Source organism: Haliaeetus albicilla, chromosome 4, assembly GCF_947461875.1.
Source record: "Haliaeetus albicilla chromosome 4, bHalAlb1.1, whole genome shotgun sequence".
In the NCBI taxonomy this organism is placed as follows: domain Eukaryota; kingdom Metazoa; phylum Chordata; class Aves; order Accipitriformes; family Accipitridae; genus Haliaeetus; species Haliaeetus albicilla.
The window spans coordinates 37011840-37025764 of NC_091486.1; the positions used below are offsets into that span (position 1 = coordinate 37011840).

A 13925-nucleotide genomic window follows, 5' to 3' on the forward strand; every position below is an offset into this window, starting at 1 on the left:
TGCAGTTTGCTATGGTTGCCCAAAGGCAGAGATGTCCAGGAGTCAACTCGTATCTCAGGGCTAATTGCTACACATCTGTTAGAGTTGATACCAGCTACCTGACTGAGCCAAACCCTCCAGAGAATTGGTCTTAGTTGAGGCAATGGAGGCAGCAGTGCATGAAAAACCCTGCTGCTGGAATTCACTGCTGGTGAATTGAGTGCATTTTTTTGACATCATATTGTACATCTCCATGTATATCACACAGTGCCACTATGTGTGAATGAAAATTGAGAGGGCCTTCGTTGATTTGTCTTAATTCAGAAAGAAAATATGAAGTCTTTTATCAGTTCTGGCTTTCATGAATTACTAAATTTGTTCCTACTTTCTTTTCCATGGCAGTTTGAGTTCATTCAACTATAATATAAAATTCACTGCACCAGATGTAAAAATGACAAAAAACTGGATCACATCTTTGGTGGTGTTCTTATCAGTTACTATGGTGAGTCTTACAGATTTTTTAAATCACTTCCAGATTTAACAACTGTGTACAGAATACCATAGAAATTATTAATATGGAAATGCAGAAACAACTAATCTTGTGTTCAAATGTAGTTTCTGCACAGTAGGATCTTTATCTACATTCTGTTCTCCTTTTAATTCTGGTGGTAAAGGAACAGAAATAGTATTTACCTCTGCTGAACCCAGCGTATCCTTTGCTAGCAGAGAACTTTACAGTAACAGTTGACAAGTGACATATAAGCAGCACTATGCAGAAGGCATCCTTGGAACTTTTAATTTCACCCCTTGTATGACAATGGTACAGTATTTCAATCTGCAGCTTTGTTTTTTCCATGAAGTTTAGTAGCTTCCCATAAAATATTTAACTTCTTTTAAAAATGTACTTAAAAGGTTCAGGTTTTGATCAAGATCCACTTTCTTATATTATTATTATTGTTATTATTATTATTGTTATTGTTATTATTTTAATAACTATAAAAGTGGATGTCATGTCTTATGTATACCTTTTTGTATTGAGGGTTGACTTCATGGTTTCCAAGACTATAGAGAAACCAAATATCTCTGAACAGACAAAACCTTCAGCACATATGGTATATGGAAAGTCTCTTTTCATAAAGGATCATTTGGGGCCTGATTTAAATGCCTTTTAGACTAATGTAGCTTTGATATATTTTACTGGATTTTGTAAAAGCTGTTTATATGCTTCTGACTGTCTCAGTGCTTTCTAAGCATTTTTCCATTATTATTTATAAATCTTGCAGATTGTTACTCCCCCATGCTCATTCAGGAGATATTTGTCAAGATTCAGTAGTAAGAAGAATTACTAAATGAACCATAAAAACATAAAATCATATTGTCAGTAATAAGATTTGAAGATAATTTTCCTTCAGTAAAATAATATTTAAAACATAGTATTTAAAAAGATTGACATTTAAGAAGTTTATATTGGAGTTTGTACATGACTTGCTAAAAAAAGTCTTTTTCCTCGTAGTTTTTTGCCACTGCTATACCATCTGAAGGGCATCAGAATATGACGGAGGACTTCACTCAACTGAGTGTTACACGGAATAAAATTATGACAGCACAGTATGAATGCTACCAGAAAATTATGCAAGATCCTATTCATAGGAAAGAAGGTAGAGATAATTTTCTTATAAGGTTTTACAAAGGCAAATGGTCCACAGACATGATTACAGTAACTCAGGATCCCTTAAGTTATATTCATTTCTTGTCTTGGTAGCAATCATTTTTCAGGCTGTAACTGTATGAGTTTTTAGAAACATCACTATGGGATTCATGAAGATAAAGTAATATGTTATATTACCTGCCCATAGCACCACTTCTTATATAACACAAAGCTTTTATTTCTGATGAGATAAGAAAATGTTAATGTAAATAGATATCCAGATTAAAAAATGATGACTGATTAATCTTACCACTTTATTACATTTCATGCTCTTATAATACCCCTGTCTACCTGGTCACATCTGCCTTTAAAAATTGAAAGTATCTTGATACACACAATTTCCCTACTTTGAGGGTTGTGTTAGTATCATTAATGCTTTTTCTGATAACTCATTCCGAGCTAACCTCAGTAGCTCTACCTGTCACAGCATTCACTGTTTCTGAATTTATAACTTCTGGAAACATTGAATGGCTTTTGAGGCAAGAAGAGGTAATTGCATTCTTTTACAATGAGTTTTTTTCTTTTCTGAAATGATTCCTTGGAGGAACTGAATGTCTGGAGGTCAGAAATGGATATGAGTATGACAGTGTAAGCTTACAGCTAGCCTGGGTCATCACAGCTTCAGAAGGATCTAGACAAATTGGAAAATCTTCAGATGAGGAGGAATTACATGATGTTTGAAAAATGCAGCCTTTGAGATCGGGGCATTATTAAGTCTTAAAAAGAAAACTGAAGGAAGATACTAAAAACATCTTCAAATTTGTAGAGAGGGTCAGTCATTCTGTGTGCCTTTTGGGAAAGGATTTGTTTATAAAACCCTAGTTTGTTCTCAAGGGAGGTTTATTTTAGATGTTAACATTCATGGGAGTGCAGTGAGGCATTGAAACAGGCTCTTGAGGGACACTGTGGATTCCCTTTCCCTGGAGCACTTGGAGAACTGTCTGTCCATGATGTCCGCTGCAGGCTTAGCTCTGCTTGAGGCAGAGGAGCTGTGGCTGCCTCCCAGCCAGCCTTTCTGATGGCTTTTACGATACCACTGTGTTTTCAATGAACTAGTAAACCTACGTATAGGCTTGGTATACATCCAAAATGTAAGTTCGTTCAGTAAAACGGTCTTTGCAAGCTTAAGGCTCTTTGTTAATGTACATTATTTGGTCTGAATTGATTTAGGTTTTTTTGCCTACTGTGCTCTAGATCTGAGGTTTGTAAATTGTAGATGCAGACCATTTCAAGGTGAATGATGATGGATTTTAAAATGTGTTCGAAGAAATGTACATATAAGGAACTATTTCTATTAAGTGGAGTTTTAATTAATTACTGCTAAATCTTATCTATTTTCTTTTTTTTCTCATTGCTGCAAGTGAGAAACTTACTTTATGCAGTCTTACATCTTATTTTTGAAAGAATGTTGTGAAAGAATGGTTGTTATTTTATTACCAGGTCTCTACTTGTTTGCAGGTCCTTACTGTAACAGGACATGGGATGGCTGGTTGTGCTGGAGTGATGTTGCTGCCGGAACTGTGTCAGTACAGCGTTGTCCTGACTACTTTCAGGATTTCAACCCATCAGGTGAGTGTGCATGGGCTTCTACATCAACATATTTCTTAATAAAATGAGCGTTTGGGTGCTTGATGCCTCCTGTTTGCCCTACTCAAGTCACTAATGCTCCAGAATTTCTGTAACTCCAAACCCATTATTTGCATTTTCCCTTTATCACACAGAAAACTGATAAGTTACTTATTTTCTTTTCTGAAATATGTCCTTGAGGGATTCTGTAGATTAGGAAATAGAAGTTGAAGTTAGATCAGTTTTTTCCTCTTAGGGATGAGCTTTTCTTTCTAACACACAAGCAGAAATATGACTTATTCTTTTATCTCAGTTTTGCAGTTGAAGTTGACAAGAGTTTCTCCTACAAGTGAATCTTTTCCTGTTTCTGTAGGCTCAACTTTCCATCTTTGAGCATGTGGAAAATGTCATAGATTTTTCATTCTTGTCTCTTTCTGCTGCTTTTGGTATTTCCCAGTGTCCTTTCATGCCTCTTTCTATTTGAAGATAGAAATCATTATGTGGTCCCAGAAATTTTCCAGTTTGGTTCTTGAGCAGTTTCTCTATTGATGTTTTCCTGCCTGTCCAATCCTAATTTACAGAGGCAGGATTTCAGACTTCAGTTTAGATCTTGGATGTTAAACAAGCCATTTAAATATTCTTGTCACTTCACCTGGTAGTTCTCTAACAATTTGATACATTTTGATACTTACAGGATTGGAGGAGGGATATCTATTTGTTTTCTTAAGAAAAACAAATCATCAGTTGCCCTTGCCAAGCAAAAGCAATGGTCTCTAGTCTCTCAGAATTCATAGTAACAAGCAATGTCTCTCTAGTCATATTAATAAAGCTGTCATTTGTTTGCCAATCTTTCTTCATTAAATACTAGGCATCAGGAAGTAGAACTTCAGTGCTGACTGTTGTGTTTTTCTTTTGTTTTTCTTTTTTTGTTTTTCTTTCCATCTACTTTGACTGCAGAAAAAGTTACGAAGATCTGTGATCCAAGTGGGAATTGGTTTAGACATCCAGAAAGCAACAGGACGTGGACAAACTATACCCAGTGTAATATCTATACACATGAAAAAGTGAAGGTAGGAAAGGAATAAATGCATGTTAGCAGTGTCAAGAAACTGATCTGAAAAATTTCACAAGTTTCAAAACTCCAATAGTAGGGCAGTTGATGCAACATCAAAATGCAAAAAGCAGAAAGCATGTTGAATAAAAAGGATGAATTGTGCAAAACAGACTCAAAAAAACCCAGCCCACCTGCTTTGTCCTTTACAGATGATTTCAACTGCTTGAATAATATGATCCTATTTTTGTTTATGGGTATTTTAAATGTGTAGGTACTAGTACTTGTCTAGGTCATCCACAGTCATCTACTGGTAAGCAAAGTGCATGCCTTATAAGAGCAGACCTTTACGTTTTGCTCTGTAATTTTGAAGTAGGGTCCAAGTTCAGCAGAACTGTGAGAGGTATGCACATCTCTGAAAGACGTGCTGAGAGCATGGGTTTATCCAATTAACTTACAGTGACAGATTTTCAGCAGGTGCACAACCAAAGTTTTACTTGAGATTAATACGTATTCTAGGTAGCTTTAAGTAGACTTTGGATGTTTTGGGGTTGGGTTTTTTGCCCCAGTGTGAAAAGCAGAGCTAATGTCTACACTTTTGTAAAAAAGAAAATAAGCTGTAGTTGAATGGATTCACCACGGGATCTTTGGAGGCTAAAGGGAAGTAAATGATGAGAAGTGTTGATAGGGTTTGTTTTTCATTGTGATCCTTTGCCTGTGTTATATCTTGTGTCCTGGCTCCCAAGTGCCATTTTTTCAGTTTCTGAGATACAAAGCTGCTCACATGAATGGAAAACCTATACTTCAAGTTTACTTAAGTGAAATTTTGCAAGCATCCAAAATTATCTCAGGCCAGGCAGCAAAATGCTTTGAGAGAGTTGTTTTCTATATATGAAAGGTAGACTCTATGCACACACACATACCCATGTGGGTATATGTATAGATGCTATTTTTATAGACTTCAGTTTATCTTGAAATTCCCCATCCATTAACAGATTTAAAAAAAAAAAAAATAAAATCTGGTAAATCTCCAAATGCCCTCTTTCTGAGATACTCTTTGATATGTGAGGATATAATTGCATATTTGCCCCGCCCCCAGCTGTATGTCCACTAATATTCTTTATGTTTATGAAACATTCAGTCATGGGATGAAGCAGTAAATTGAAACTGTAAATGCCCAAGAACTAGGAATATAAAATGCAGGTCAGGATAGACTGTAAATTAATTTGGACCTCATGGAAAAGAGCTCAATAATAGCAGACTGTGTCAAGAATACTGACATCTAGTAGAGATCCTAACTGCCTGCATTATTGCTGTCAAGAGTGCTTTAGGGTATTTACCTAGAAACCATATTGAGAAAAGGTGGTAATAGATGATAATAAGGTACTTTTGTATTGCTTTTTCTCAAATCACGAGACATTGAATACGCTAATGGCAGTTTAATTCTACTAGCAGAAATGCTATAATTCATTGATTCTTGCTAATATTTGGCTGGAAACTGAGAGAATATTATTCAGACAGGAGCAGATTCATGCAGGTCCTCCTTTATGAATAATGAGCTAGTTTCCCTCAGGCTGCTTTGCCAGCATATTTCAACTCTGTCATGCATCAGAAGCTATTGTTTAAGTGGAATAATAGCTCTGAAGAAAGCCTTACTGCTTGCTACAGTTCTATGTCTTGTTATATTAAACAACATTATCTTTTCACTTTGCTCAGAAGGCGGGTTAGATAATGCACAATAAATGTGACTGTTGTCCATTGTTCAATTCTTATTGTTATTGCCCTCATCAGCAGTCCCTGCTGTACCACTGTTTTGTGTCAGTTCTAAATTTTGTGGAAATCTTCTAAATCCTTAACATGCACCTTAGCCTAAATTGGTCACTGAATGAGGTGGTGATATCGGATATGGACCTGTCATAGAAAGGCTGTCATTATGTATACGTAGCCAAGCTTTAGTGTTTCAGGGGTGACCCTTGTTTTTTCTTGCTTCCAAATTTTTATGAAAGTTTCACTTAAACCTATTGCATTGCTTTTTTTTTTTTAAGTTATCACATTATTAAAAATAATGATAATTTGAAAAATTCTAGCATGCACAAAGAGGTACCCTTGTTTCATCTTACAACCTTCTTAAAGCTTTACCTGGAATCTTTTTACATTATTTCAAAAGTCAATATATGTAGTAAGCTGCAGTTAGTCTATCTTAAATCAGAATAAGTTCAGAGGATACATACAGTTTGGAGTACATGAGCATTTGTATGTATGCTCTAATTCTTCCTGTAGAATCCAGATAGTTATGCTTTATTGTGATAGTCTAAGGTTCAACCTGAAAATCTTCATTTCCATATGTGCAAAATGATAATCTTACATTTAATGCAACAAGCAGAATTTTTTGTGGCAGATTCCATGACTGAAAGCAGGGGTTTGTTACTAGTGGAATTTAATATATTTATTAATTAAAAGAATTAATGATAACATGTTGTATATATTCCAAATATTAATTTACTAGTTCCTCATTTTTACCTTTTATATCTACCCAGCTTTTCATAATTCTGTAATTTGATTGTAGGCTTATTTAACAAGACTGTTTAGTCTCCACTATTTTTGAGTCATTGTTAATTTTTTCATGCCCTTCCTTAAATGCCAAATGAAAACTAAATTTCCAATATCATAATCACAGCCTGCTTTGAAGGAAGTATCTTTAAACGGTAAGAAAAAAACCTATGAGGAGAAAATACATAAATTCGTATAGGAAGCACATGTTTTACTTAAGAGTTGTGTTAATAGATGAATCAAGCCTCAGACAGGAATCTACCCAGTGCAGTAGCATAAATAGCCAAATTTATGTAAATGCTCAGAAAAAACATAGCAGTATATATTAGAAACCCAATGTTTTAACTGAGAAGAGGTAAGTTCTAGTGATGATTTCAACAAATCTGTTGGGTATCTTACAGAAAGAGTTTTTAGTAAGATGTTGATTTGCAGGATTCTAGACTTGATTCATCATTATCTGTAATGTTTTTATTTTCTTAATGCTATTATAGTCATTTTATATGCAGAAGAGATGTATAAGTATGTGCTTTATCAACAATAGTTCTGTATGCATCACAGGTGCTTGGTTTTGTTCTTGTATTGCAGACTGCTCTGAATTTGTATTACTTGGCCATCATTGGACATGGTCTTTCAATTGCATCACTTCTGATTTCTCTTGGCATATTCTTTTATTTTAAGTAAGTATATTTAAAATCCTTTACCAAATATCAGTGGCTGCAACAATCCTAGTTCCAATACTTTGAAAGACCAGCCATCCCAATGAAATTAGATGGAGCAAGAAGGTGAAGAAAGTCACTATATTGGTTTGGCTTTGAACATTATACTGTAATAAAATTTTAGGTTTCTTTTCTTAGAAATCTAAAATCCCAAATCTGCAAAAAAACCCCTGTAGAATATATTGAAAATAGGAAATGAGAAAGTTTTGTTTGTTTGTTTGTTTGTTTGGGGTTTGTGGGGTTTTTGGGGTTTTTTTTAATAATAAGTTACAGTGTGGATATGCCAGGCATCAACCAAAGAGCAAATGAAAACCAAAATACTGTTGACATGTGGTAGGTACAGTAACATTCCAAACTAGGTAGCCACAAAATATGATAAACTGTAAAGAAAGTAAGGCTAGGAGCTATAGTAGGAGTGGGAATAATAAAAATAATCCTTTTTTTTAATTTATTCACCTAATTATGTCTATGACAGTTATGTCATATCCACTGACTAACAGTTATGATGTAACCTTCTTGAGAGAAAGTTTGAGAAGTGTATTGCCAGTGTCACACCAACTTGTAGTATAATGCACAGGTCTTTTAAAATTAGTCTTCTTCTTATTTCACATTTTGTGAAAGTACTTTTCTTTCCCAGGAAAGATATATAGATTTTTTTTTAAGAAGTTGTTAAGGCTTAGTAGAAAGGTGAAACCATGAGTGTTGCCACATAAGCAGAGCTAAGAGAGACAAGTTTTTATCTGTGCCGAATGCTGCACTGCACAGTGTAGGCTTTCCTTGTTAACTGGCACTAGTTTAATCATTTCTGCATCGTTTTTCATTGGATAATATAGATCTGCTCTATGATCTTACCTATTTCTTACCACTATACCCTACTGTCTCACTCCATCTTTTTTTTTTTCCTAACATTTAAATATGAATAGCACATACACTAGCAACTGTGGGGCTAGCTCAGATTTTTCTTTTCTCGTGCTCTGGACTTTGATTAGGTAGAAGTAGCAGATATCTGATAAAAAATTATCCTTTTTAATCACATCTGCCTGAATATAGTGTTTCCAATTTAGATATGCATTATTTCCCCAGGTTCTGGGACAACATTTCCACAAGTCCCCAATAAATGAGTGTTTCAACTTCGTAGCCTCTCTTTATGAAATCCAATATTCAAGATGACTTTTCAGCTTTTTCTGACTTCTTTTCTTGAGGACAAACCAAAACATTTGTGGTTTTTAATCAATTTATTTGCATATGACCTGTAAAAACAATGCTTACCATTTCCAAATTAATTTTCCCTCCACAAAATCAACATGTGAAATGGCTCTGAGTCCTTATAAGAAGCTTCATTTTGCATTAAGAAGAGCTATACCATTGCTATAAATGTCACAAAACGTTTAACAGACTAAATATCTAATGTGGCAGGACAAATGCTTTGACATAGACTTCGCAGGAGAAAACAAAAAGATTTGGAATATGATATGATTTTAAAAGTTCAGAGACAGTAAAGCATGAATTTTCTCTACTATAATACGAAAACCAAGCCAATTTCATCATGGCTTGTGGCACTTGCTGCAAAAGCAGGTGATCTGCTTTGCTACCGTTATGTCATGTTTGTCTAATCCTCCAGGGATTTTTTTTCTCCCTCTGGTAGAAGGATCATCTCTCCTCAGAGAACCACATGGAATTAATCCAGACCCACAAACCACATTTTCTAGACTGTGGTTATGTTGGGATATAAAAGGAAATTAGAAAATTTAAAGGAAGCTAACTAAAGTCTTCTACAAGCTGTTCTCTTGGGATGTACAGTTCCTCTAAAGTATTTTTAGTACCAGAAGGGTATTTAAGGATCTAGATTAATACCAGGATGTATTATGTATCGGCTGAAGCTTGTATAATTATTCATAGCTTTAACAGGTGGACTTTTTTTTTGCTATTGTGTGGGGGTGCCTCTGAATTTGTCATGTTTCCAAAAAATTTATTCTGGTAGTCGATTGATAGTTTCCAGATGACATTTGCTGGATTGCTGACCATTAGAATATCTTTAAGTTTGACTAAAAAGGTGGTACTTTTCTCTATAAGAAAAATGACAGGTTTTTTCCAAATATCTTCTGCTTTTCAAATATCAAGTACTTGGGTTTTGGATGAAAATTCTTTTAAGATTAAAATGTTTTTGTTAATTTTATTTTTTTCATTTGAAATTCTGTTTTTTTCTTCAGAAAATTGTCTCATTGGAAATAGTTGCCCAGTTTGTGACTTGTGTTCCCCAAGTGGATTGGAGTTCTTGGTTTAATAGCATAAAATGGGCTATAAACTTGGAACACTGATCTTCCCCTCTGGAAATTCATCTATGACACATAAATGTAACTTCTTGCGGTGGCTCTGCTTTCTCATTCTGTTACATACTCTAGATCGTACATGTGTTTATTATAAATCTTCTGTTAAAATAGTTGTATGGTTTTCATAAAGAAAGAAAAACAAGGCAATAGAAAACTTAAAAGACCAGTGAATTCAGAGAAAGGGGAGCTATAATTTGAAAGATGCCCCCCCCCAACGCAAACAAAACCCAAACCAACCAAACAAAAAAAACCCACCTGAAATAAAGGAGTTGTTGTTGATCAAGCATCATGTCAAATCACTTGACAGCACTCGCAGGAGATAGCAACACTACACTTAAAGAGTGGGCAAACAACTGAATGATAGATGATAGAGAGATAGGAGGTTCCTAAGTCACTTTACCTTAATTTCAGCTGAACAGCTAATTCCCCTTAGGTGCATATGGGGATCTCCCTGGTCGAATTTTGCAGTATTTGAATACCTTAAAAAATTAGGTCTCAAACACATCTGGGGGCTTTTGGAAATGTTACCTTTTTTCTTTTGGAGAAATGAATTTTTCCCTAATGCCCAAGACATACAGAAGTCATATAGGAAGGGAAATAGGTAATTTAGCAGGAGGTCTGTTTTTATTTTACTGCACATGTTTCAGTCCAGGGGTAGGTCATTCAAATGTTCTTAGATCATAATTATGAGAATTAAGTGGTTAAAGGATATTATGTCATTAAGAAAAACAGTCAGAAAAAGGAATCTAGGAAGGGTAACAGAGAAAGGAGGGTGGCGAGGCTTAGGAAAAAATCCTTTTATTACCAAAAGCAGTCTTCGTTTTTAAATGTCATCAGTCTTGCTTTCTTGTTTCTTGTCCGGTGATCCTTTCAATCCTTTTATGCATGGGTGGAGGTGGGTGTGGATGGGTGTGTTTGAATATTCAACAGGAACAGCTGCTGGATGACCCTGAGAGATGGCCCCATTAGCTGTACGGGCTTTTCCTTGCCTGTGCATTGAAACTTAACAATAATCAGACAGAATTCCAGAGTTCTTCAGGACTTGTTTACACAAAGCCCTTAGCTGGAATCTAGAGTTGCCTGTCTTTTCATATATAAAACGTATAGGAAAAAAAAACCAAACCAAAACATTTTCAAAGAACATTAAAAACTGCGTACTACAGAGCTTTATGCATTTTGGGGCATTAAAACAAAAGACAAAGATAAAATTTAAAAAAGCCTAATGGAATATGCTTTATCACTTAATTCATATCCGAACCTGTGTTCTGTATTTCAGACACTTTTTTTTTTTCTATTTTCTTCAGACAAATAACCCTTGGCAACCCTTGGTTCATGTAGGGTAGTTCCTTGTGCTGTATGACAGCACTGGTTTCTAGAGTGGTTTCCTTCCCCCTTGTTTAGGGACATGAGGCTTAGAATGTCTCAGGGCTCCAAGGCTTGACTTGCAGAAACTCCACCTGATTCATGGTATTGCACTGTGCATATCTGAACCTGTTAACTTACTCCATGTATCTGTGTGGTGCTTCATACGCTCTTCTTGTGACAGTTGCAAAGAATGCAACCAAGAAGCACAGTCACCTCTAGCCACTCTTTTTTGACTGTCTCTCGTGTTCAGTGGGGTCATTTTGTTTCTTGCTTCATCTGTCGCATTTCTCAATGGATTTCAGTATACTCCCCCAGCTTTTGTGACTATTCCATAGCTGCATTTTTCAGTTAAAATATGAAGTTCTCTGTCTTGCCCTCCCAAATTAAAAATGAATCACAATGTCCATACTTCATCTTTCCTTCCAGGTGTGCTATTTGAGAAGGCTAGAAAACTTCTTTTTTTTTTTTCCCCAGTGTGACAATTTAGACTTGTCCCCTGCCGACCTTGTCAATATATTTCTGATTTCTCTAACAGTGAACAGCAGTTGCATGTGTAAGTGATAGATTTTCTTCCTCCAGTTAGTCATTTAATTTTGTCAGTCAACTGCTGGCTATTAAATGGAGGTAGGTAGGTGTGGTTATAAAGCACAGACTCTTTACAGCTGAGGCTCCAGTAGATGCTTTCTCTGAAGCAACCAAAGAGCATTTCCTGAGAGTGACCACAGTACCACAGTCTTTATCACTTCTCTGTGCGTGTGGGAGAGGTTTCTCTGAGCAAAGCTAGCCCTGCAAAACTGGGCTGTGTTCCTGACTGCCAGTACTTACGTGCCATATGACTGATCAAGTCAGTTTGCTTGTGCGTGCTGCGCACCCCCTAACTTAAATCTGAAAGGATCATTTTTACCCAACTTTGTAAACCCGTCATCTGCTTTCGTAACAAAACGGATGTTACTTGCTCTTCTGGGAATTTGGAGTGTTAAGCCTTAATATCTCAATGATCTGAATTGTTTATATATCCATACAGGCTTTCTGTCTTCTTTTGTGTTTGTCTCCAAAGCTGAATTTCTTTGGAAAAACTTGAATGAGAAGCACTCCTGCCTCTTGGATGGAATGGCACTAAGTTAGACCTGCTTTCTCTAGAATGACAGACAAATAGAAGTTTGCTGCAACTGTGTTCAACTTCTAGTATTATTTAATATTATTGAACCTCTGTTTAAAATAAAGCAAGCCCTTCCAAAGATATTTTTCTCTTTAATTTTATTGCAAGATTAAAAGCAAACCTTGAAAATTAACACAATTAAATGCAGTTATATATTGCATTTTATAATTGTATTGTATATACTGTTTATAACTTAGTTATATACAAAAGTCAAAATAAGATTTGTGTTATTTTACTTATTTGGGTATTTCTCTAGCTATAGGATTAAGGGAGAAAGATGACAAGAATGTGAGTAAAGGAATTATCCTCAAAAAATCTTTACAGGTTTGGGTAAATGGAAACATAGGGTAAGACAGCTTCTTCAAGTTCAGGTGTGATAGTTAATTGGGAAATTCTTCAGGTACCAATAAAATAAAGGTATAGATATTCTGAAACATGTTATATTATCACCATTCAAATCTTTTTTAGATAGCCACTACAAAGCAGGTCCTTCACTGTAAACATATTGAAACTGAATGTACTTGCTTTGCCTCCTGTTGGCATTTAAGGGAAGGTGTTACCTTTCACATCATTCTATTAAATTTGGACTGGAGCTGAAGAAAGCATTGTAAGACCTCTTAATAAAATAAAGAGCTCTAGTATTTCAAAGTTTTAGAGTTGTCCCCAAGTACACACAGTTGTCCCCCTGTGTATTCATTTGTTCTTGTTTCTCTTTTCTAGGAGCTTGAGTTGCCAAAGGATTACCCTGCATAAAAATCTATTTTTCTCTTTTGTTTGCAACTCTGTTGTAACAATAATTTCACTGACTGCAGTTGCCAACAATCAGGAGTTAGTTGCAACTAATCCAGTAAGTGAAAGTATATTTGGCAGCCTTGTTGATTTGTATGTGAAAAGCTTCAGCAACACAGAAGAGATAAATGAGACATGAATAGTTGATGAAATGTTGTATATAGCTAGGTTAAAATGTTCAGTAATGATGTATCCATGTTACGTAGTACAACAGATGACTAACAATGATTTAGGCATTTCACATTTGAGGTTTCAAAACAGTAAAAACACTCTAAGAGACAGAGCATACTGAACTGCTCTTCTGAATTTGTACAAATCGCTTTTGCACTGAAACAACTGCAAGAAAGTAGCCTATTTTAGATGATGTCAGTGAGGTTATGACAGTTGAATTCACTAATGAAAGGCAGTAAATAAAGCTTTGGAGTGTATTTTGGATGCCAGAAAATTTCCTATGGCTTTAACTTTGCCATCTTCAGTTGAAATGAGAAGAATTTTTTTTTTTCTCCCCCCGAAAGGATCTAAACCTGACCCTTATATTCTAAAAGTAAAAAGCAAAATAAAAAAAGCCATCCATTTGGGTCTGATTTTTCCCTCTCTCATTTCCTGATAATACTGGGGTAAGTGTGAATCAGTAGCCTCTCCCAAAAGGCTCAGAGTTATAGCAACGGAAGAGCCTGAAAATGAAATACAAAACCAAACAAAACTATGGCTT

At 35.5% G+C, this 13925-nt stretch overlaps 1 protein-coding gene across 3 annotated transcripts in view; it reads left to right on the plus strand.

Annotated features, from left to right (window-relative positions):
• CALCRL (calcitonin receptor like receptor) overlaps positions 1–13925 on the plus strand; it is a 69672-nt gene that overhangs the window by 36920 nt on the left and 18827 nt on the right. For all 3 annotated transcript variants that reach the window (XM_069781931.1, XM_069781932.1, XM_069781930.1), the window contains 6 exons: positions 382–481; positions 1493–1637; positions 3146–3256; positions 4211–4323; positions 7440–7531; positions 13145–13271. In XM_069781931.1, coding sequence (XP_069638032.1) covers positions 431–481; positions 1493–1637; positions 3146–3256; positions 4211–4323; positions 7440–7531; positions 13145–13271 — 639 coding nt within the window. In that variant the 5' untranslated portion in view covers positions 382–430. The remainder of the gene's footprint in view (positions 1–381; positions 482–1492; positions 1638–3145; positions 3257–4210; positions 4324–7439; positions 7532–13144; positions 13272–13925) is intronic.